This window comes from Echinops telfairi, unplaced genomic scaffold, assembly GCF_000313985.2.
Source record: "Echinops telfairi isolate 266 unplaced genomic scaffold, ASM31398v2 ScPeMD7_4225;HRSCAF=4972, whole genome shotgun sequence".
NCBI classification, from domain to species: domain Eukaryota; kingdom Metazoa; phylum Chordata; class Mammalia; order Afrosoricida; family Tenrecidae; genus Echinops; species Echinops telfairi.
Window position 1 is genome coordinate 15836859 of NW_022108124.1, and position 25962 is coordinate 15862820.

General features: G+C 44.0%; 1 protein-coding gene across 1 annotated transcript in view; it reads right to left on the reverse strand.

Annotated features, from left to right (window-relative positions):
- ULK4 (unc-51 like kinase 4) overlaps positions 1-25962 on the reverse strand; it is a 606607-nt gene that overhangs the window by 448564 nt on the left and 132081 nt on the right. Inside the window, exons 23-27 of the mRNA XM_030886939.2 lie at positions 14356-14489; positions 13267-13388; positions 13047-13103; positions 1846-1897; positions 1652-1746 (exon numbers count right to left, since the gene is read on the reverse strand). Of these exons, the coding sequence (XP_030742799.2) occupies positions 1652-1746; positions 1846-1897; positions 13047-13103; positions 13267-13388; positions 14356-14489 (460 nt within the window). The remainder of the gene's footprint in view (positions 1-1651; positions 1747-1845; positions 1898-13046; positions 13104-13266; positions 13389-14355; positions 14490-25962) is intronic.

Consider the following 25962-nt stretch of genomic DNA (forward strand, 5'->3'; position numbering starts at 1 on the left):
TTTTCATCACTGTCATTTTGCTACTGTGATGAACCGGGTGACCCCTATAAAAGGGTTGTTCCCACCCCCCTCCCAAAGGGGTCGTGACCCACAGGGTGAGAACCGCTGGAATGGCCAGCCTTGGGGCTATGTTCAAGTGCTTACACTGCCCCATCAGGGCTCCTAGGAAAACACAAGGCTAGTCTTTTCTTTCCTCTTCCCAAGCCAGAGCCCAGTGCCCTGAAGGAACCCTCAACTGGGGGCAATTTTGCCTTCACGGGGACATTCAGCAACATGTAGAGACATTTTTGGTTGCCACGATCTGGGTAGGGGTGAAGGAAGAGCTCCATCACCAGGTGATACAGATAACTTATACATTCCATAAAAGAAAAACAAAACAAAACCCACTGCCAGTAAATCCATTCCAACTGCCAGGATCTGGATCGGGTTTCCAAGGCTATAACCTTTACGGGTGCAGACCACCTCATCTTTCTCCCGCAGAGGGGCTGGGGGGGTTGAAAAATTGACCAGCCCCACCAGGGCCCCTTACCTACTCCAGAGCAGAGACATTACCCCATGTCCTATGTCACCTGCGCTGTGGCTGAGAAACCTTGCTGAAGGCTTATACTATTCATGATGGCAAGTCATCAGGCAGAAAGTGAGAGAAGGCAGGCGAGAGGAGGGATAGGGTGGGAGGAAGGTGTGAAACAAGAGGTACATAGAATAATGAATGAAGAAAGCTAAACCCCAACCAAGTCAATATGGCGGGAAGGAATTTCCTATATTCATCCTGCTGGGGATGAGGGTTGGAGGGAGACAGCTTTTCTGAATACTTATTTCATTATAAGGAATATATAGTTGAGTTAGTTAATTGTGCCAACCTGGCTGATAATCAGATGTGGGGCTAATTGAAAGGCGGAGGGATAAATGGGTGGTGAGCCTCGCTTTTCTAGTTCTCGGGTCTCTTGCTTTGTGATGGTAGCACCAGGGTGCAGCTGCCTTAGCAGTTCCCTGCTTCAGCTTGCAAGATTGACTTCCTACAAGACATCCCCAAGGAGGAGCTACATGGACCAATCCCGATGTAGCCCTGGGTGCTGGAGCAGCCGTGTGGAGACCCCTGGTAGTGCTGAGATGCTTATTCGTTCACTGACTCAGCTTTCCTCGTGCAGTTGGCATCATTGCCTCTGTTTTGTGAGGTGGAGGACTTTGTGGACTGGTGTTGGGTTAATGGGTTGGACTTGTGGGCTTAGGCAGCATTTGGGTTGGGATGTTTTCCTGATGCACACTTTCTTTACATAAAACTCTCTTATACATGGGTTGCTGTGGATTTGTTTCTCTAAAGCACCTAGACTAATACAATAGGAATACCAAAACCAAACTCACTGCCATCAAGTTCATTCTGACCCACAGCAACCCGATAGGGCAAGGGAGAGCCGCCTCTGTGGGTTTCCGAGACTGTAACTCTTTACGGGAGTAGAAAGCCTCATCTTTCTCCTGAAGAGCAGCGGGTGGTTTCAAACAGCTGACCCTATGGTTCCCAACGCAACACATAACCCACTATACCACCAGGGCTCCTGATATACGAATAAGCAGCTATAAAACTAGGTCTCTTTATATACAGAATTTCCAAGTGAATGAAAAAAATGCTTTCGCAAAAGCTGTTAAAACTCACCGTAGAGCGATAGTCTTTCAATAAAATGGGATACTGTATTATTGCTTCGAAGGCTGACAACGTGATCTTGATAAATTCTTCTGATGCCGTGAGTCCTAGGAATACAGTTAATTATTACAGGTTCATTTGTGCCTGTCCTGAACTACAGTGTAACAGCACTTCAAACACACATGTATGCTTCAGGGTGTACTCACCTATGGCTCCATCTATGTTAGTTTCTCCTGAGTCTACTGATTTAATATGACTCTGTAAAGAAAGTAAACATATCAACGAATGGATGTTTCAAAATAACTCTGAAATGAAATATAGTTCATTTCTGCGTTGCCCAAAATTATACCTGTCATTTTTAAAGAAATAAGTCATGGACAATATGAAATACTACTTTTTTAATGCATTTAAAATGTAGATAAGACTTTCAAATCAAGATTTTAATATTTAAAAACATGATTACACGCTACACATAAATTACGATAATCATCCTAAGGTATACAAATCACTAGTAATGAGATTTAATGTTGAGATATTTCATGTTGAAATACTAATGTGAGTACAGAAAGGTCACCCTGAAAAAAGGCAAGGATCACTCAATTGATATATAACAATTTCTGGTAACGTCTCCACTTGCTAACTCACTCACTTGGGGTTCATGAGAATGGCGTTTGAGCGCGAAGCCTTAGCTACCCTAGGACAGAGTGCACTGGGACACAGCAGTGCATCTCTCCACGTCTGTCTCCAAATTAGACCACTGCTCCTGGTCTCGCCTAATAACAGACATGCATAGAGTTTCACCTAAAATCACTCAAAAAATTTATGCAGCTGCACACTGACAGGAACCTGTCATCAATCCAGGCTAGATTCAAAAGAGGCCATGGAACCAGGGTGTCATTGCTACTATCGGGTGGATCTGGGTTGGGAGTGAAGAACACAGGATACCAGGAGGATGTTTGCCTATGTTTTATTGGCTGTGAGAAGGCATTATGGAGGGTACTATAAAGAAGGGAAACTCCAGACCATGGAGTTTCTTGAGGAACTTGTGCAGAGACCAAGAGGCAGTCGCTCAAAGAGAACAAAGGGACGTTGTGTGTGTCAGGGCTGACTTCTTTCCTTATACGTGCTCAATGTGGATGCTGAGGGCATCTTAGCTTGGTGACGTGAAGAGAACTTGAAGCACTTCCGGATGAAGATCAAATGACTTCAATATGGCTTACAACTCAACGTAAAGAGAACACAACTCCCCACAATGAACAACAGAATGACAAAGAAAAGATGAGCTGTCAAGGATTTCGTGTCACTTGGACAATCAATCAATGCCCACGGAAGCAGCAGGCAGTAAAGGAATTAAAGGATGTTTATTCAAGCTCTCTTTCAAACTCACTGCCATCAAGTCAATTTGGACTCAGTGACCTTTCAGGACAGAGTACAACTGTCACTGTGGGTTTCTGAAACTGTAACTTTATATGGGAGTAGACATCATATCTCTCTCACGGAGCCGCTGGAGGTTTTGAACTGCTGACCTTGTGGTGAGCAGCCTGGGGCAGTTACATAATTTCGTGTCATCTTGAAGATATATAAAAGTGCAGGGGTGGAGTCTAGCCTGTCAGTCAGGTCAAGACCTGATGGTGCCTCCTGATGGGCGTGGCCTTCTCAAAAGGAGGGTCTGGAAACCTCCCCCCTCTCTCTGCCTTCACCTTCCTGCTGGCTGACCCCGAATGCTGCAGTCGCCACCGTTGGATCCACACGACTTTGTCCCCACCGGCCTGTGATGTCCCTGCATTCTGCGTCATTGCATGTGGCTGCGTGAGTCTGATGAGGGGCTTATAGCTAGTATTGGGCTTATGAACTTGAGCAGGACTGGGCTGGGTGGGATGTCTCCTTGATCTACAATTGCTTCTTGGTATAAAGCTCTTTCTTACACACGAGTGTCACTGGATTTGTTTCTCTACTCAACTTAGTCTAACACACACAGCCCAACACATAAGCCAGTATGCCACCAGGGCTCCTTGATGGGTAATTATGTTTAGCCAAATCTGCACGTGGTTCGAATCCACCAGCAGCTCCGTGGAAGAAAACTGTGGCAGCATTCTTCCATGACAATTACAGCCTTAGAAATCCAATGGGACAAGTCTACTTTGTCTTGGGAGGTTGACTCAAAGCAACCTGAGTCAATTCTGACTCAATGGGTTAGATAACCCCGCTACAGGTAATACCAACCTCTTTAGCTGAGCTCCCACCCAGCAGGCTCCCTCAGCCACTGCAAGACTCCAAGCACTACTGTAGAGACAAGTCTGCGCTGCTCAGCTGCGGCTTCCTGAGGCTGGAGCTCCCTGGGAGACTGTCTTCTGTAACTGCTCTAGCGAAATTTGGTACTGTGACCCTGACGTGAACAATCACTACACAGCAGAGCAGGCCAGAGCTCCAAGTCAGTGCTCGGTGGGAACAGGGCCACAGAGTTCTTGCCCTTAGCTCATAAATACTACATAATACACATGTAGTATTTTATATGTGATAGGAAATAGCCAGACTATACTATAAAATACTGCCGAAATAAAATACATGTAAGAGCAAGCAAGTAGCTGAGATCAAGAAGTCGTTCTGTTCAGATCAAACGGTTTTACTTATAATATTTAAATAAAGAGAAAATATAGATCGCATATACAAATGAAAATATGTGCACCTTTGTTTTCAAGCCTAACCAATAAACCCTTGGAGCTCACCATTCAAGAAGGCACTATCTACTCTCTGTACATGCAAGTCTATCCCACCCACCTGCCACTCCTCCAGGGATAGCCACCATCACAAATTTACCATTTCCTTGGTTATTTTTAATATGAGTAGCTTCCAAAAGTTCATGGAAAAGTAGAACTAAAAGGTAATGGTATTTTTCCATGAGCTTCCTGGAGCCCCCTCATAGTTATAACCATGCATACAAATGTCCATATGTAATTATATTGTTTGGGGAATTCTTGAGCTTTATTGAAATAGCATTAAACTGCATAAAATAGATACAAATAATTCTTGAGCTTTATTGAAGTAATATCATAAAATTGCTACAAGTGAAACATAATGCAGCCATTAAAAGGTCAAAGAATTTCTTAATGACATGGGAAAATACTTATGATCCGATGTTAAATGGAGTCAAAGTGCAATATAAATCTGCAGTACGTGTTGGTATGTTATATACATATGTTAGGCCATACACATAAGTAGGCTATTATACATACGAATACATACACATGAATGAAATTACTGTAAGAAAACCTAACTATTTTTGTCTCTGGGGAATTAGGGTGATTTTAATTTCTTCAAATGCCACTGTAATTTTCTGTAATCTTCCAAAGCATGTGCATTTTATAACTTAAATAAAAAGCACACAGTACATTTAAAATAAAGCCATTTATTCTCTCAGAACAAAGCAGCAGCAATTTGAAAGCTGAAAATAAGAAATTTGTTAGATTCTCTCATTTTGCCAAAGAATAAATAAACAAAAAGAGTTTAAAAGCTGAGCTAATGAGAATATAAAGCTTTTCATGATAATATGGCTGAGAGAGTTCTGGTTTCCCCAAATTGCAATATAGGCAACTAACTTTTATTGCCTACATTTTTACTAGGACCTGAACTTTTAAAATCTCAGAGATTTTGAGAGTACTGAAGTGTCTATAGATTACTCCGTAAACGAGGAAGAAACAGCGCATTTACTGGTGAGGGGAACAATGCCCTTGTGAGGATGGCATCCGGGGAAACTACTAGCAGTGAGAATGCTGAGAGAGGAGGTTTCTACTCTTCATTTTCTGCTTTATGTCCTGTTAGAATTTGCTAAATATGCATATGGATTATCCTCTTATAAAATGTAAACCAGGGTTATGTGGATGGTGAATTTAGTGGTTTCTTTTAGCTTAGTTTCTTCCTTATACTTACCTATTTCACTAAAGAGAATGCCTACTAAATGTTGCACCAGTGTATTCAGCTGAACATCTTCAGGTAGATTTGCTCTGCGGTCACAGGATGACAGGAAATAATCACAGAGAGCGAGGAACAGAGTTTGAGGCATTACCGATTCATGGAGAGAAGGCCAGAGCAGTCACGCAGGTGAGCATGAGGTATATACATTAGGAAAAGGAGGCAGAGACTCCGGCCGGTGAGGATGGCTACCATGAGATGAGCATTCGTGAATTTAAAGTGACAGAAGTCATTTCCATTGCATTTTTCTCCAACCATGTTCAGCCTCTCAAAGCAGGGGTAAGTGGAGAATTAAATTTAACCAGGATCAGGGGACGCGAGCAGAAGAAAATGGAGTAAAGAAGAAAAAGAGCAGACAGTTATGGGTATATGCTAGGAGTAACTGATGCCCAGCCAGCATCTCTAAGCCAAGTTAGGGAAACATGAAGCGTCACGTAGCACAGGGACGGGGACCAGTGTGAGTCTCCAAGGAATGGTAGCGACCTGGGAGTTGGAGAGCAGAGGAAGTCAGTTAGAAATCAGGGGTAGAAGCCAGACAGACAGACAGTCTGCAAACAGTTAATGTCCTCAGCTGCTAACTGGGAGGATAGCAGTTCTAGTCCACTCGCAGGTTCCTCAGAGGAAAGGTTTGGTAAGAAAAAAACTTAAAGCTCAGTCATTAAAAGCCCTGGGGTACAAAGCATGCATGCGGTCACCAAGTCAGTCAGTGATCTGCAGCCAATAAGGGTTCAAGGGTCTAAGGATGTAGGCAGGCAGCTAAGAAAAGGGAAGACAAGTGGGCGAGGAAAGAGAAGGCACAGGAGCTGAGAGGCGGGAGAGTGTTGTGAGGGTCTCCTCCCACAGGGTTATCAGTTTCTGCATGCTGAGGGTTCTCCCAATGCTGACTAACGTTGAGGAATGAAGGGCAGGACGGCAGAAATCCACAGATGACTGCAGCCCAGCAAGGAACAGCAGAGACCATCTGGCGGAGCCTCCGCAGAGGAGCAAGGGGTGAGGCCGAGACGGGCTCCCATGGAGAGGGCAAAAGGAAGCTGTTCGCCGGCCAGGGTCAGTGCTCTTCAGAAGCAAAAGCAGCACTCTCTCAAAGGAGCGGCAAAGAGCTCCAAGCTACAAGTGTGCACAAAGTCACAGAACGGAGGATATGAATGTGTGTTTTGTTAGGAGGCGGGAGAGAGGAAAAGGCAAATAGAAAAGTAAACTATTTGTGCAGCACAAAGGAAATGCATCGTTATCATATTTAAAACGATATGGGTTCCTTCTCTCTTCCTATACAACAGAAGCTGATGTGTATCAAGCAGCTAGCATGGACGTATAACAGAAACCTGCAGAGGGCAAGAAATGCGTCCTTTAATAATGATCTTAAGGCCCAAGATAGGCAGCACATACGTGTGATGTGTGACATACGATCATTTTGATTCTATTCTTGTAGAAAAATCCCATCCGAATCATGTTATCATCCAGCCCCTTGACAGCACCGTTCAAAGGACGGGGTGGGAAAGCTAAATCGGATGATCCCCTCGAGTCATCGTTCAGCCAAACAACAGTTTCAGTTAATTAAGAAAGACTATCTGCCTTGAGCAGTAAGCGCTCATCAATTTATTTACTTTGAATTTTTTTCACTGTGATTTGAGTGGAGGTTCATAAAGAGGATCATCTACATGGTATACACACTTGCTTTGGACTCGTGTCCTGCAATGCCCTCAGGGTGCCGTCCCCGACCCCACTTCGCCCTGTGTGTCCTGACTGCCATTCCTCCTCCTTTCATCACTCCCTGTCCTCCGGTAAATGCTGCCCTTTGGGTCTCCGATGGCTTATTCTAACATAGGGGGAGGAGTCCAGTTCTAGCCCTGAGGGGGGGCGAAGGGTCATAGTCTCAGGGTCTCCCCAGTCCCTAGGTGACCAATAAACCTCTCATGATCTTCTGTTTTGTTCCACGTTTTTCTTCCCGCTCCATCCAGGGCCTTCTACTGTGATCTCTTTCAGAGCAGTTGGCAGCAGTGGCTGGACACCTCTAGTTCTTCTAGTCTCAGAGTCATGGAGACTGGTTTGTCTGCCTTTGTCATAGAACTCCTGCCAGCCTCCTAACGTCTTCCTCTGCCATTGCCTATCTAGAGAAAACTGGCAACAGCAAGTTGGTGTTGGTGAAAGGTTAGGTGGCGGGTTTACGTTAATGATGGTGCGAAGTAATTTGGAAAACAGTATCAAAGACGGTAACTCGTCTCACTGAATTGTAAGTGTCGGAATTGTGAAATCAGCATGTGTCTTGTTATGCATTATTTTCATAAAAAAATAAAAATTAAGCAATTGGAGTGGAAAGAGGTAGAAGAGGGAGAGAAAAACCGTAAGGCCTGCCCTGGAAAAGCTTCTATCTGGAATAAAAGTGGTCATGGTTAAACAAGATGGCATAAATCCCGCATACACTCGTGGACAAGCCGAGTTGTTCAGCACATTTTTTATGCAGTTTTTGTGGTAAAATTAGGTGCCTCAGCTGATATTTGGGTCGGTTTATACTTGGGTATATACAGTAATTAACGTCACTGAATTGAACACATGTGGCCAATGTTTCCACACACACGCACACACACACGCGGAGTTTCAGAATGGTTGCGGGAAAAGTCCATTCTCTCTTCATTGCACTGCACGTGAACTTTCTGAAGCACCTCGTGTGTGCGCACGTGCACAAACATCATATTATATCTGAACACAATTTCTAACAATGGTTAGAAATGCCTTGCTGTGTTTTACCACAATACCGTGATTTTTCATAGAATCCATGAGCTATTAAGAAGCATAAAGTGACATAACATGAATGGGATGTTATGACTAGCAAACATGTATTTTTCTATGATGTGAAATTGTGAATTGTAATGCTTATAGAGACATATACCCCCTGAACAACCATTGCATTTTTTAAACTAATGAGGCCAGAACTTAAGAACAAGCACCCAAAATCCTCTTCCTCGACTCATTAATCAAGCAGCATTTTGAAAAGGGCACAGGAAATATAACAAACATTAGGTTAATACACATCATACGTGCCCTAACATATATTCTTAAAGTCCTGCTTCCCAGCGAAAGCTATGACAGTCACCCCAGACTTCACTCTTAAACACAGAGAGGAAGGAGGGTGTGGTGGCGGGCTGCATGGGCCAATACGAAGTGAAAATGGCAACTATCAGCTGGGAAGTTCTCTTTAGCCTAGAGCCTTTAAGAGCTTGGTAATGGTTGAAAAAGTTTCTTGCTAAATTACTTCCAACACGAGTGTAGTGGTTAAATAATTTCACGTCAACCTAAAGTTTAGGGCTGGAGTCTAGCCTGACAATCAGATCACAGCCTGATGGTGCCTCCTTGTGGGCATGGCCTTCTCATGAGGAAGGTCCTTAGAACCTCCCTCCCTCTCTCTCTCTCTGCCTTCATCTTCCTGCTGGTGAGCCACTCAGAGACCTGCTGGAGACCTGTGGGAGCCCTGGAGATGCATCTACTGCCATTGGATCCACAAGGCTTTGCACCTGCCGGCTGGTGATGTTCATGGATTCTACATCATTGCATATGGCTTTGTGAGTCTGACAGGGACTTATGGATTAGTATTGGACTTATCAGCTTGGCCTAAACCAGTGGTTCTCAACCTGACTCTTTCGTAGGGGCTGCCTAAGACCATCAAAAAACACATATTTCCGATGGTCTTAGGAACCGAGACACAACTCTTCTATCCGTCTCCAGACAGGTCTGCCCACATACAGATATGACCACAGACGAGTACCCGGCACGAAGACTGTTAGCCATGCTACACCATGTTTTAAGACATTTCATTGATTTGTCATTACAAATAAATATTTCACAATATATAATTATATATTGCTTTTGTAATGAATCACTATGCTTTAATTATGTTCAATTTGTAACAATAAAAATACATCCTACATATCAGATATTTACATGACAATTCATAACAGTAGCAAAATGATAGTGATGAAGTAGCAACAAAAATAATTTTATGGTTGGGGGGATCACCACAACACGAGGAACTGTATGAAAGGGCCTCAGCATGAGTTAGGTTGAGAACCACTGGTCTAGACTGAGCTGCGGTGTCTTACTGATACACAATTACCTCTTGCCATAAGCTCTTTCTTCCACATCTATGAGTGTCATTGGATTTGTTTTTCTAGTCCGCCCAGCCTAGCACATTATGGTACCTGTGAATCGGGGCACTAGTGTAACAAATCATGAAGACGGAGAAGAACGGACGCTTGTTTCCCTTCTGCCTTACAGTGGTTTTCTTTCTTGGCTAGACAGAGGTCAGAAAGGCCACACAGTTTACTCAACTGATTTCTGGAAAGGCCATGGGAAGTGAAGGTTTTGCTTCCAAGAAGTTGTCTTTTGTTATTCCTGTTTGAAATGGCAAAAAATAAATGTAATAAATGTAAATTTTGAGCTCAGGGGACAGAGTGACCCATTGAACTCTGAGACGATGCTGCCTAGTCAAAATGGATGACAGAAGGTGCCACCCTGGCTTGATGCAGCCAGAGGCCTCAGGCCATATTGCCTATGAATGAGATAGTTTACATAAGGATTAAAGTTGACTGTTTGAAGAATGTGTTTAGGATCGGGCTGTACAAGGATTATATTGATTTCTTCCACTTATTGATATAATGAGCGATAGAAATGATTATTGGGAAGTATGAATAGCGTTTGTATGTCTACTGCCTTCAGCCATTAAATTAGATCTTTAAATGGATATAGGACATGCCTGCAAAGAAGGCCCTGAAAATATAAGCCCCACCCAGTTCCATGAGTGCTTGGTACATTTGCATTTGAAAAGACTTGCTGAGAAAGCTGTTGACAGATTGAGGAGAGAAAAAGGAGCCTCTTGGATTTTTAAATTTTGAACTGGTGGTTTGTACCTGAAGCTGGAAAAAAATTGGAGCCATGAAGAACCTCTCCTTCCTAGGACTGAAAGTGAAAGACAGCCTGTGGGCAGCCTGAAAAGCTCGCTAGGTGACTACCTGGAACCACTTGTTAAATTGAAGTGGGAGAAAAGCAGCAATAGAGGGACAGGTTAAGTCTGGCCACTGACACCCATGGTCCTGGTTCATAGACACTAAAGGAGAAGGCGAGAGTGGGTTGGCTGGTCTGAAGTGTATAGAGTCGTGTGGAACCTGAGTCTATGGCATGACCTCACCCAAGGGAGCTAGGGTTGTTGAGAATTTGTGACAGGGTCCATGGTCAAAAGGCGAGGTGGCCAAGGGGCATCCTTGGGAGGCTAAGCAAGGCAGCCCACAATGAGTGGACCAAAACCCAACCCAACAAAGAAAAGATTTTAAAGCCTGTGAATCAATGCATCTTGGTGCTGACTTTATGGATGGCCTGTCCTGATTTGACTTTGCTTAAGGATGCGGACTCACAAGGTCCAACTGGAATGAAGACTCTTCACATCAAAGAATATGCTGTCTCCTCGCAGCACTGGTCTGATACAAATGGGCAGTGTAGAAATCAGATACCCAAAATGGGGAGTCATAAAGCCATGAAGTGTCCGGCTTACAAACTTTCATGAGTGGAGGAATGTGTTCATAGAATTATGGTGTAGGTGTTCACATAATATTCTAAAAGTGAACAAAACAAAAATACTCTACACAAAACAACTGCAGTTCTGTTCCGACCCATAGCGACCCTATGCACAACAGAATGAAACTTGGTAACGTGGAGGGGCAGCGGAAAAGAGGAAGTCCCTCAACAAGATGGATCGACATTGAAATAGTGGCTGCAACAATAGGCTCACGCACAGGAACAATTGTGAGGATGGCGCAGGACCGTGTAGTATTTGACTCTGTTGTGCACAGGGTCGCTATGGGTCCGGACCGACTCATAGCACCGAACAACAACAAAGGTGCCCATATTGAGGAAACTCTCTGGAATACCTGTCTTCTCCTGTGAGAAGGTGGGGAAGCCCTTCCTCCGGTGATCTCCTCTCTCATCTCTGAGCAGGGATTTGCCAGGAGCAAAATGCCTAAGAGTAACTGCTGGCAAGTCCTAGCGACGTTCCTGTTGGAGACACCTGGTCCTTCTTTGGAAACGTCAAAGGCATTCAAGAAATGCAGGAAGTGAAAGGTAAAGAACATGAGAAAGAGATAAGGAACACAAAGAACATATTTCTACACCAAATATACGTGTCTGCACACAAGCTAAGCCTGTGCCGAAATGTCCCAAGGTGGGCTGCAAGGTCAAAAGCCTATGGTTCAGGCATCGATGTGTCAAGGGCAATGGATTATAAACGCAGAATGATAGTCATGCTAAAATGATGCCGAGAACGAAAGGAGGTTAGAAGTGGATTTCTAATCAGCGAATTCATGAATGTGTGCCCAGAATTGCACACTGTCTAGAATTTGGGTTTTGCCGCACTTAAACAATAAAGGTTTGAAACCGAGCCCAAGGAGAAACATCTCCTGCGTTGCCTGAGCACGCTGCTTCGTAACAGACAGGGTGTCCCCACTGCACATCTGTGCTTCAAAACGGCACACTTCACCCTGGGACGAACCTCCTAGCAAACGAGATTCTCACTTGCCAGTGGCAATCCTTTTTTTTTTAGCTCCACACTGGCAATAAAATTGAGATGCCGCCTTCGTTTTAACTAGAGACTGGCTGGCATTTCTGAAAGCCGGGGTGAGCGCTCATCACCAGTATCAAAGTGAGAGGGAGATGCAGTCTGACAAACGGCTTTCCCTTTTGTGCCGCTCAACGCTCTATCAACGACGAACACTGCAACCGTTCCAGGCAAGGAAGCCGGGTCATATAATTCATGAGGGAAAAGCCGAACTAAAAGACTCTTTTTAGGGGAGCAAAGGCGGACGTGAAAGATAGCATAAGGAAGTGTTTTCCACCACTATCTGTCACTCTAATTATAGTTTTTAAAAAAATTAATTGAGCTTAACTTAGAGAAATGTCATTATAAAAAGGCAGTGCACAAAAAAATTTTTTAAGGAAAAAAAACACAGTGCCACATGGCTGGCAATATAAGACAACAAATAATGTTAGAACATTATTAGCATTTTATTATTTTTTAAAAAATTAGAACTTTCTTAGCGTTCGTTTTATAATTAAATTTTATTTTTTTTATTAAATTTTATTAAATTTTTAATTTATAATTAAAAAAAACATTTTTTTAATGATTTTTAAAGCCAGAATCTATGAGAGTGTGTCTCTGGACTTAACTTACCCTGCTTGAGGCTGTCTCTGAACAAAATACATTATCAGAAGAGAATGTGTTTTCCTCCAAATGTCAAATTTTATTACAGTCAACAGATAAAAATACAAAAAGGTCACTCCCTAGAGACAAATAAATACCACTAGGATTTTAAATTACTCCTCCCGACACCAATTCCGCACAGCGTAGAGACGGCTCCATTTTTCTGAGGAAGGTGAAGGGGCATTGGGCGCTACTTACGAGAATAGTTCCGTAACTGAAGAGGAACTCCTCCGTGACAACCTGCGGTCGAAATACCTGTAAGATGGGAGGTGCCACAGATGAAATCCTCAGGGGCACGAGCAATTGCAGTTCAAGAAAGAAAGAAAGGAAATGCTTTGCTGGCCTAAAGGGGGCTCAGCTCCAGTGCTTAAAGCAAGGAGCCATATGTATATTCTTCTTTTCCCTAGGGAGAGGTTACCTGAGAAGTCACCAGGTGAAGCACAATAGGCATCAGGGGGAGGCAGAGCTTCAGCTGCTTCACTTGCACTGTTGACGGGTGCTTGCGGCCAGAAACACTCGCCAGGGCGTTCAGAATGTCACCTGTGGAGCAGACCAGCGCAGGGATGAGGTGAGAGGCTGCCACACACCATCATGGGAAGTTACTAGAATACGAAGGGGGTGGCCTGGGCAAGCAAAGAAGTGAGAGACTCTGGCCGGTATTCACCATTATCCAAGGTATGGTTGCTCTGACCTAATGAGCAGTCTGGAAAAACAAAAAACCCTCCCCAAGTATAGGTATGAATCAGTCATGAGGATAGTTTCATTACTTTAATATTTGGAGTTTCTGTCTGTGAGTTGATTTTACCACAATGCCTTGGACCCAGTTTAACAATGTAAAGATTTCTGGTTTACAGCTACATCTGCTGGACAATCATGGAATGGGGTTGGAAGCAAAAGCACCTACTTCTTGGGTTCTTTCAGTCCCTGCAAATAGCAAGGAAATACGGGCGTTTCAGCTGTAATAGATACGCTTTGCAAATCATTATCAGATCATTTTATCCCAAAGACAATTTTTCAAATGTGGTCATGATTGCACAGTTCTCTCTGGGATGAGTGAACTATTTTTTTTTAAGATCATTTTTCAAACTGAAGAAATTTGCAAACTGAAAACATTAAACTCAATATCAAGATTAGCATGAGATGTTCATGCCTACACATTTTGAAATTGTCTGAATGGTATAAAAAGACAGGCAGCTCAAACTTCACAGCGGACAAAATGCCTTCAGGATTAGGAAGGAATCTCGGGAGACCAAAATACCAAAAGGAACCGAGAAAGCACAGTGTGCACCGTGAAAACATTCTCCGTGTTTGTTTTCCCAGACGGTCTGTTTACCGCAGACAGCACGCCACGGGGCCGCAGCCTGCTCTCTGCCTCAACCATCCGGCTGAGGAAAATAATGACAAAGACGGGGAAGGGACATTTGAACCTTGAAACGTGTCCCGCGAGAACAGCAAAAGGGGCGAGGCCAGGTGGCAGAAAGGAAACGCAGGCGCGCCTGCGATTTACCCAGGATGCGTGGCAGTCCCTGCGCGATGTGGCGGATGAGGAGGTCCAGGCACTGGGACAGGTACGCGTTGCCGCCCTGCTGCTCCTTGCCTGGGGAGGTCTTCCTGCTGTCTCGCTCAATGTACATCACCAGTCTACACACAGGAAAGTGCACAGGATTACCTCTCGGGTTAACACAGATGCTCGTAACCGCCTGACAATGCCGCCGGGTCAGGTGTTTCCAGAGGACACAGTCCCTGGCACAGTGACATTTCGACTGGCAGCAAGCAACTTGTCAGACACAGTAGACTTTTTGCCTTAGAGAAAATGAAACGTTTCCGCGGGAAGAAAATAAAGCAACTTTGACTCCCTCGGCTGATGTATTCTGTAAGGATGCCCTGACTGTATTTGCCTTTAACCAATGAAAAGAAACAGCATTCTCCAATGACAGATCAAAGCCAGCCAGGGCGGCTGGCCAGAGGAGGGCTCTTGGTGTTTCAACTATTCAAATGGGAACCACAAGGGAACTGCGCTTGGGTTGGTCATTAACCTCCGGCTTGGCTTGGAAATTAGGCAATTCACATGAATTGCAGTTCTCGCCATACGGCGGGCACGTGCATCCAAACAAAAAGTCTCATTCTGCAGAATGAAATGGAGTCATGGAGGTAGTAGAGGTTATCGAACACCCGATTTCACAGACCCAGCAGCTATGAGTCGGACCAACCTGACAGCAGCGAGTGAGAGTTTTTGTTTAACACTTTGGTGATAATTAGTGTGGTAGTTACATAATCTGGTGTCAATTTGAGAGGATTACGAGTGAAGGGGTGGAGGCTGGCCTGTCAATCAAGTTATAACCAATGAGGCCTCTGTGTGGGCATGGCCTTCTCCTGAGGATTCTGGGAACTCCTGTATTTTCCTCCTTGGAGACGGGAGACACTTCTCTCTCTCTGCTCAGTCCCTGAGAGACGCTCTACTGACAAGACACGTGGCGCTATGCTCTGGGAGCTGGAGAAGCCACGTGGACCTACCCTAATGCAACCAGACCTCTGGGGCTTGAAGCCATGGAGAGACCCCTGCCAGTGCTGAGACGCTTACACCACCACTGGATCCAGAAGACTTCCAACCCACTGGCCTGTGATCCTCCTGCATTCGGCGTCATTGCATGTATTTCGTGAGTCTGAGGAGGACTTTACAGATTGGAATCGGACATCTGGGCTAATATTGGACTTATGGTCTTGATCTGGACTGGGCTGGAATGTTTTCTCAATATTCAATTGCTCTTGTAAATAAACCTCTTTCTTATAAACATGAATGTCTATGAATTTGTTTCTCTAGTCTACCCAGACTAGAGAACATAATCAACTTTTAATCAGAAATTATTTGAAACCAGAAGAACTAGATAGCTATGTACAACAGTAGTGGAAGCAAGAGGGTGGGGAGGTGGTGGGGAGCAGGAGTAAAAATGTGCTTGGTTGCCACTATAAACTGCTCTGAAAGGGATCCCAGGATCCCATTGGACCTTCTGGTCCTGGGCAGAGTGAGAAAAAAAATGTAGACCAGAACTCAACATGTTAAAAGAGACCAGACTTCCTGGTCAGATAGGGATGGGTAGAATACCCAAGACTATAGCCCTTAGTCATCTTTCAGGTCTGGAACTCTAGGGAAATAATCAACCATTTAAGATCAAAAGGGAGCATTTCCCCAAGAACAAAGTGCAGAGGGTTAGGGAAGGTGGGGGTGGTGGAAATAGGAAACACAGGGAGGATACGGAAGATAAGCAATAGAACATTGAGGGGATTTAAATGGATGCTTATTTTTTAAATGTAAAATTGATATGTTCTCTCAACCTTCACCTCACAATAAAAAGGTAAAAAAAACCAAAACCAAAAGCCCTAAAAACATATCCTCTAAACCTCTGCCACTCATTAAACATCCATCTCTAACTAGCTCTTTATAACCCAGCACAGGAAAAACACTAGACTATCACCCTAGATGCTGAGGTGAAAAGTTGTGGCCCTCCTCACATAGTCCCCCTTTTGCTGCAAACAGCCAGCCCTTGTCCCAAGATCCCATTCCCCTCAGCTTCCCAAAGGACAATGAGTGCATTGACTGTATCATGTCCATCCCTGTCCCAGGGACCCCTCTGTGTGCCATGGCCCATCTCTCCAGTTCTGGGGTACTCACTTATCCAGCAAGCTTTTTATTTCTCTGACGGAATTTCCAACACAGCCCCTACAATAACTGGAAAGAGGTCATTTCACACATAACACTTAGCATCCATGGGCACTCTTGCTAGCTTCACTTATCTATTAGCCTTGCTATTATCTAGAGTCCTATTCGTGGAAACCGGAGGATAAAACTAAATCAGTAGTTCAAGTTCCTTAGTAGCCAGTTAGTGCCCTTGGTTCTAGTCACTGACTACAGCTCTAGGCATGCGCTCATAAACGTATGACATTGCTCAAAAGGCAGAGGCAATAGCCTTTTTTGCTGCAGCTGCTGCAAGAATGAAGCCCATTCTCAGCATCGCTATTCCAGAGAATGCCAACATCACCCTGAAGGAGGACGCCATTATGGTGAAGGAACCCTACAGAGGGACTTCAATCACATCAACATAGAACTGAGGCTCCTTGGAAAGAAAAACAGGGGGCTTTGAGTTGACGAATGGTGGGGAACTAGAAAGGAACTGGCTACAGTCCGCACAATCTGTAGGCATGTTCAGAACATGATCAAGGGTGTCACACTGGGCTGCCGATACAAGAGTAGGTCTGCGTGTGCCTACTCCCCATCAGTGCTGTTATTCATGAGAATGGGTCTCTGGTTGAAATTCTTAACTTCTTAGGTGAAAAAACATCCTAGAGTGTTCGCAAGTGGACAGGCGTTGCTTGTGCCTTTTCTCAAATCTAGAAAGAGGAATTCATTCTTGAAGTTAACAGCATTGAGCTTGTATCAAATTCAGCTGCTTTAATTCAGCAAACCATGACAGTTAAAACAAGACCATCTGAAATATTTCAGATGGCATCTATGTTTCTGAAAAAGGAACCATTCAATAAGCTGATGAGAAGATCTAAGAGGTGTCCAGCCACAGGCTCGATGGTCCCTTAAACCTGTTTGTGATGCTTTGATGCAATAAAGTTTATCTAATGAAAAAGAGATGCAAAGGAGTGACAGGACCTGGATCAGACTACCAGCCAGCCAGTGTAGACATCCTTCACAACCAGAGTCCACACACTGTCCCTGTGGCCTCCTGGAGCTTCCAAGAGAATAGCCGCAACTCTGAGGACCCTTGACTAGTTGGTACGATCAGGAACAGGGGGACCCACCTTCCTTTCCTGCATCCCCAAGATGGGTGCCCCACCCCTCACTGTCCAGCCTCAGCATCTGCACAACAGCCTTTCAAAAATGAAAGATCACTAGATTCAACAGCATCTCATCCAACCTAAGGCTTTCACAACCTGCTCGTACTCCTACTTGCTCATCCAAGTACTTCCACTCTGATAGTTATTCCATTTCTTGGGAATGGCTGCTAGTTGACTACCTGACATGTGCTCCCAATCCATCTTCACTTTCTTTTCTGACCCGGATTATATTCGACCGGCTAACTTTTGACTATACTCTTGGTCCTCGTTTTTATTAACCTGTACCCACTCTGGACAGCCCAGTGATTTACTTTCTGTACAACGACAGAGAAGACGACTATGGAAGCACGAGACACATGGAGCAGAGTCACACATTGGGAGGGAGCTTCAAAAACATGATGGCAAATTAAAATTAAAAGATAGTAAAAAGTTTCCATGAATTTTTGAAGCCCCCCTGAAGCTAGGCATGACACCAATATCAAATAGACCAGACCCCTTTCAGGAAGCTGACTGCATTTCTTTGGTCACCCAATCCCCAGGGAATACAGGATTATTTCAAAAGTTTCTTCTCTTCAAACTTCAAAGCTTCCATCCTCTCCTGAGACTCCCAGTAGCCTTACCTTTTTACAGAGAAGACAGAAAACATACAGAAATCATTGACTCCTGCATCCCAATATCTACATCCGCTGACCTCTGTTCTCAGCTAACTTTCCTTTCTTCCTTGCTCACAATGGAACCTATCTCTCCCGTTCCAGCGAAGCTTTGAAAATCCCATTCCCTTCCACTTTCCCAGAACCTTAAAATTGCTTATTGTGCATTTTAGCATTTATATCTTCAGAGTCTTGCATTTAACAAAGCACAGACCTACCATACTCCGCCAGTAAATTCCCTTCTCTAACCTCTTACGAGAGACACTGATATCTTACTGCTTCCACTTTTCCTCTTACTTGTTCCTCAACCCACTGCAAATGCATTGGAGCTCACCCCTGTAACGTTCTCTTGAAGGTCAACGACAACCTCCATGACATCAAATGCAGCCGGTATTTTCCTGCCGTCACCAATTTCGGGACAATGCAGCATAAGTTAACTCGGTTGGCAGTTTCTCTTCTGTTTCCTTGGCTACCATGACCCCAAATTTTTCTGTTTTCTCCTCCAGTCTTTCTGGTTGCTATTTCATTGCATATTTTATGAGTTCATACTTCTCGTTGCTCAAGTTGATCCAGACTCAGAGTTCTAAATAAAGTCCTGCTGTTCTTCGCTTTCTACCCCCTTGGCCTAGAGTGTGCCAGCCCATTTACAGAGACGTCTTCCAATTACCTACTGGAAGCCCAAGTCCAGTCTCCAAAGCTCTGGTTGGTTGCCAGCAAGTCAATTCTGATGAAAGACAATCCTGTTTGTGGATGACACAATGGTTAAGTACTTGACTACCTAACCAAACTACTTCAAATCCACTGATGAGGCAGGAAAGGCGATTTGCTTTTGAAAGGTCTCTGAGCTACAGAGCTTCATTCAATTGATAACTTCACTGCTTGTTTCACTCAAAAGCACTTAAACTCGGTTCATCCAAAATATCATCCTGCCAAATCGAGTTGCCTTTCAGAGTACAATAATTCACCAAATGGTATCACTCTCTACCACAACAGAAACTTAGAAGTCATATTTAACACCTCCCTTCCTTTGGAAATTCAATCATCATGATGATGGTGTGTCAAACTATGGTGTAATATGATACTTGGTCAGTTGACCTCCCTCTGGATCCAGCCTGCATTTGCTCTAGGCTCAAGCTTCTTGACATTGTATTCCCCGACAGAAATTTCTTCTCTGGCTTTTAAAATATTGATGGTTGTCTTTTGTTTCTTACTCTTTAATTTTATTTTTATCTTTATACTATCACTGTTTTGTTTTGGTTTGGTTTCTTACAGTTTCTGTTGGGTTTCCCAGTCTGTGAAGCACAGAATGGATGCATAGAGACAATAACTGTGGCAGTGGTTTATCAGGACTGTGGGTGGGTGGATGAGAGGATTTCTGGAGCAAACAATGAATGTGGGAGCAGGGAGGGAACATTAGAACTGATTGTGCTGCTGTATACACAACTCTTTTTAAAAGTGATTTAACCATATGAGATCTGTGAATACTGTATCAAGAAAACTACTTAAAGGAAACCAGACTTGACTGGTGGTTGCCATGGGTGAAGAGGAAACAGCTATGTCCATGGTGGTGGAATAATTTGGAAAAGGCTATCGATAATGGCTGTACAACATGAAGAGAGTAACCAAGGGCATGATACATGTAGACGTCGTGGAATTGGAGAGTGTTTTCGTTGCGTATGTTTTTGTCACAGCTAGAAAAAGAATGACATGAATGACAATGAGTGCGAGGAAGACGGTTCTAGAATCGACTGTGGTGCTGACTTTACAGCTCTTCTTGATATGAATTATATGAACTCTTCTTGATATTGAATTTCTGAATTGTATGGCAGGTGGATGAAGTGTTAATAAAACTGTTTTATAAAAAGTGAACTAAATACAATTTAGAAGAAGGTAAAGGAAAGTGAAAGAGGAGAGAGGAGACAGGTGTGTGGAGGGTCATCTCATCTAACAAAGTACAGCTTTTCTGAACTTTTGGAAACAGCCTTTAATTGAGACAGCCGCTGGACAATACAAGTGCATACCGGGGCTGGTGATGAGAAAGTGGAATGCTTCCTTGTCTCTCCCAGTCAACCCCTAAGCTCACTCATCCAGTTGCCATGACAGGACCCACCCCTTCACAGTCCCTGCTCTGCCTCCAGTCGGGGCCATCCCCTTGTGAACCTCACCCCTGGTCCACCACCGCCTGAGGCTGGAGGTGCTGGAATTTAACCTCTTCAGCGCAGCAGGACATGGGATGCCAGACAAGAGGCCTGTCACCAACTACAATGGGTGGGCAGGAACTCCTTCCACACCCAGCCAGAGCCAGGCCTGGCTCCTGCTGCCTCCCTACGCCCATCTTGCTTTTCCTCTCCCCCAGATACATGGGCCTCCTTTCCGTTCCTCAAGCTCAAGACCTCCCCGAGCAGCAAGCTATTACTTCTCCTTGTTGGCTCCTTCTCCCCTCCTTGTTACTGGATTCCTATACAGCTCCTCACCAACTGATTTCCTTAAATTAACTCTCTGTGATATTTCCTCACAGAATAGAGTCCACAGTCAACTGCAATTTTATACTTTTGAGTCTTTGATTATGTTTGATACTCTAAAAACAAGGACTGTGTCTTGCTTTGTGCTTCTGGGCACAGTTCCTGACACCAAGTGAATGTTCGATATCAGCTCAATAAATAATCCTTCCTGTAGACACTTCTCAAAGGCCTTTACCTAGTTCCTTGATAAAATTCTTCTGTGGCAGTTCCTTGGTCCTTATTTTCCCCCAAGGCCCTTTTAATTTTACCATCTGATGCGTGCTTTCTTGAAAGTTATTTACACTGCTATGCTTTGGGTTTCTTTGTTTGTTTGTGTAATAGAAATATCTACATGTGGAGGGGAAAACCATAATCAAAGTCAAAAGACAAATACAAAACCGGGGTGAGATATTCCAATTCATACCACAAAGGGTGTAACGTATGTGTCTGTGTATGCATGTGTACCTTTCAGATATAGGTTCAAAAAAGGTCAACCACCCAAGAGACAAAATGAGCAAGGAAAGAGCAGCACAGCAATAAGAAAATAGCTCAAACAAAAAGTGGCTCCATTTTTGTAATAAGAAAATCCACACTAAAACAGCATTGTTTTTAATCCTTCAGATCATAAGGTCCCAACCTTATTTGGCCTACCACCCTCTTTCAGAAAACAACAACAACAACTCAGTGTCCCCTGGGCACTTAAACACTTTTGTACTATAGCCTATAATTCAGAATAAAGTATAGGTATCTGCTCTTGTGTCATCACCCCACTCCCTGCCCCCCATCGTTCCAGTGTGCCCCACCCCACTCCGTGTCTGATTACTCTGGTAACCTTGCTCCATCCAGATGGGCAAAACACTGAACATTTGATACCAGAGATGCCGAGGATATTACCACTGCGGTTCTCAACCTATGGGTCGCAACCCCTTTGGGGGTCGAAAGACTCTTTCACCGGGGTCTCCCGATTCATCACAGTAGCAAGATGACAGTGATGAAGTAGCAATGAAAATAATTTTATGGATGGGGCGTCACCATACACGAGGAACTGTATGCAAGGGTCGCAGCCTGAGGAAGGTCTAGGGGAACACTGGTGGGAACGTCGGTCGTACCACAGCTGGAGAGTGGCTAGCAAAACCTTCAAACTTATACATCCATTCACTGTGAAGCCATAGTGGACGCTGGCAAGACCCTGGGGCTTCCTTTTTGTGTCAATCTTGTCATTCTGTTAGACAAATCTTTGCTGTTTCTCTTTAGAAGGAGGCCCACTTCCCATTGACGGGAAGAACTACCTGACAATACCTGCAGCTGAAATGTGGACAAGGCCCTCCGAGCAAAGACAACAATTTAAGAAGGAGACAGCCTGCCTTAAACTTGACCACCTAAATTAATGTTCCTGAAGGTCTCCTCCCCTGAGACTACCAGCTTTCCCGTTAACTGATTCGTTCTTGAAAGCCCCCTTTCCTTGCCTATAAAACATCACTTACCCTATTGCTGGAGGAGGCAGGTGTTGTCAGACTGGATCTTCTCTATCTCCTTGAACACCAATATTCAATACTCGTGCTCTCCCTTCCTCCCCAACTCATAAATCGGTTTACTAGTGACTGACTAGCGGAATCACTTGAGTTGCATGAACAATTCCACCTCGGCAAAGAAGTCGCTCTATAGACATACATACATGAAAATGGAGTTGGCATCAGACCTCTGATTTCATCACCGGGGAGGAGGAGAATCAATATCAATCCAAATCAATTCCTGTGAGATGGAAGTCAACGACTTTCCAATTCTCCGCCAGGGCTAATAATTCATTGTAATGACCACACAGACTCACACACATTACTCACAATTACAGAGTTTATTATGGAAGAAACGAGTGACAAATAAGGATAAGAAACTGCTCAGGATACAGTTCTCCAGTCAGGGCAACCTCCTGTCAGCAGTGCCCACAGGCAAGCCCAGGCTCTGTGGACCCATGGCCTCTGCCTTGCTCAAGCAAATGTTCCCATACTTTCTTTGTTCTGCCAATAAATGCCTACTCTGATAAAATACAAAAATACATTGGCCAGAAGACACTCGGCTCTAGCTCGGTAAGTGAATCCTGCACCTTTCCTTCGAGAGAGGATCATAATACTCTTCTCTGATTAAAGTAACAGACCTAAGAGAAACATGCCAAAGATACTGGTGCTAAGGTCCACATTCCATAAGACATCAAGAAGGTATTAAAGGCATCTGCCTTGGCACAGGAGAAACAAAACTCTCTTTACTTGCAGATGATAAAATCCTATAGAAACCCCAAGGATTCAATTTAAAAATTGCTGGGATTGAAAAATTTGGCAACATAGTGTGCTATAAGACCAACATAGAGAAATCAAATTCTTGTATATTAAAGATGATGACACCAAAAAGAAATGTAAAAGAACAATAACCATTTATATCTCCACAGGGAGAGAGGGACCAGACTTCAGCTGGTGTTCCAGGATGTGAGTGTAACATGCCAGCATGGAGTAGGGAGCCAGTGGAGAGGTCTGAGGGGTCAGTCCCAATCCCAACTACATGGACGGCTGCCCCTCCCCCAGGAAGAATTTATTTCAAGGACAGCACTGAAGTTACAGTTTGGGGAGAGGGACGTGTCTGATCGGAGCACACAGGAGCAAGTGAGGGGATAGGAAGAGGGAGTGGAGCACATCTTGGGCCACAAAACCTTGACGATGATATTCCAGCTCAGAGCAGCCAATCCAGAGAAGACCATATGGCCGGTCCCACTATGAGACACGACATCCCTCACTGACACATGGTCCTACACGGGACAACACTGGAGACCCAATGTGGGAATTGCGCCCGATCTGATCCCACCACACCGAGGCAAAACACTGGGGGCGGGCAATTGAAAAGCAAGGGGAACAGAACAATGAAGTCCCCAGGGAATACCAAAAATAGACTTTGGGGCCAGGTCTGGGCACCCCATCAGACTCGACCAGAAAACCCTCCTAAAGGCCAACAAACAGTCCTTGACCTAACTACAAGCTTTTCTTTTTTGTTGTTGTGTTGTAGTTTTTTTGTTTTGTTGCTTGGTTTTGTTCTGTCTTGTCTTTGTGCATGTTAATTATCTCCGCAGGTCTGTCTCAATAAGACAGGCTGGATGAATGATCTGGAGAAGAAAACAAAGGGACTGACAATTTCGGGGGGACATGGGAGAAGGGGAGGTGGGGGAAAAGAAAGTGGTGTTAACAAACCCAGGGACAAGGGAACAACAAGTGATCCCCCTCTTGTGTTGAGGAGGGTGTAGGAGGCCTGGTAGGGTGTGATCAAGGGTAATGTAACTAAGAGGAATTACTGAAACCCAAATGAGGGCTGAGCATGACAGTGGGACAAGAGGAAAGTCAAAGGAAATAGAGGAGAAAGAACTAGAAGGCAAAGGGCATTTATCGAGGTCTAAATAAAGGCATGTACATATGTAAATATATTAATATATGAAGATGGGGAATAGATTTATATGCATATATTTATAGGTTTCGTATTAAGGTAGCAGATGGACATTGGGCCTCCACTCAAGTACTCCCTCAATGCAAGAATACTTTATTCTATTAACCTAGCATTCCATGATGCTCACCTTCCCAACATGATCGCTGAAGACAAAGCGGGTACATAAGCAAATGTGGTAATGAAAGCTGATGGTGCCCGGCTATCAAAAGATAAAGCATTCGGGGTCTTAAAGGCTTGAAGGTAAACAAGCAGCCATCTAACTTGGAAGCAACAAAGCCCGCATGGAAGAAGCAAACCAGCCTGTGTGAGCACGAGGTGTCTAAGGGATGAGGTATCAGGCATCAAAGAACAAAAAATTATATAATAGTGAATGAATGAGGGGGTGTGCGGGGTCGGGACCCAAAGCCCATCTGTAGGCAACTGTACATCCCCCTACAGAAGGATCACGGGGAGGAGATGAGCCAGTCAGGGTGCAGTGTAGCAACGATGAAACATACAACTTTCCTCTAGTTCCTAAATGCTTCCCCTCCACTATCATGATCCGAATTCTACCTTACAAATCTGGCTAGCCAAGAGGATGTACACTGGTAGATAGCAACTGGAAACACAGAGAATCCATGACAGATGATCCCTGCAGGACCAGTGGTGAGAGTGGTGATACAGGGAGAGTAGAGGGAGGATGGGGTAGAAAGCGGGAACTGATTATAAGGATCTACATGTAACGTCCTCCCTGGGGGGTGGACAACAGAAAAGTGGGTGAAGGCAGATGTCGGACAGGTTAAGATATGACAAAAAAAATAATTTATAAATTGTCAAGGATTCATGAGGGAGGGGGAGCGGGAAGGGAGGGGAAAAGACGAGGAGCTGATGCCAGAGGCTTATGTGAGAAGCAAATGTTTTGAGAATGATGAGGGCAATGAATGTACAAATGTGCTTTATACATGATGTATGTATGGACTGTGATAAGAGTTGTATGAGCCCAATAAAATTATTTTTTTTTAAAGAACAATACCATTTGCAATAACTACCCCCAAAGATAAAATATCTAGAAATAAATCTTATCAGGGATGCAAAAGATTTTAAATCTTATCAGAGAAACAAAAGACTTATACAAAGAACACTACAAAACATTGCAACATGAAACCAAAGGAGAGTTACAAAAATGGAACAATTTTTCATGCCCCTGAGTAGCAAAACTAAATATCATGAAAAAGTCAGTATTACCCAAAACACTTTACAAATTCAGTGTAATTACTATCCAAATCTAAGCGCAAATCTCCAAAGAAAAGGAAAAACGAATCACTAACTTTATATGGAAAGGAATGATGCCCAGGATAAACAAAACACATTTAAAAATGGAAACAAATAAAGAGTCCTTTCACTCTCAGACTATAAGACCAATTATATAGCCACAGAAAGTGAAATAGATTGGTATTGGTACCATGAAAGACATGAAGACCAATGGAGAACCCAAAATTACAACCAAGGAGCTACAGATACCTGATCTCTGATAAAGGACTAAAACACATTAAGTGTGCAAGAGACAGACTTTCTGAATGACTGGAGCTGGAAAAATCTGACCTAGATACAAACCCTAGAACCATAAAGGCCATCAATGAGAAAATGGGGTTAAATTTAGGG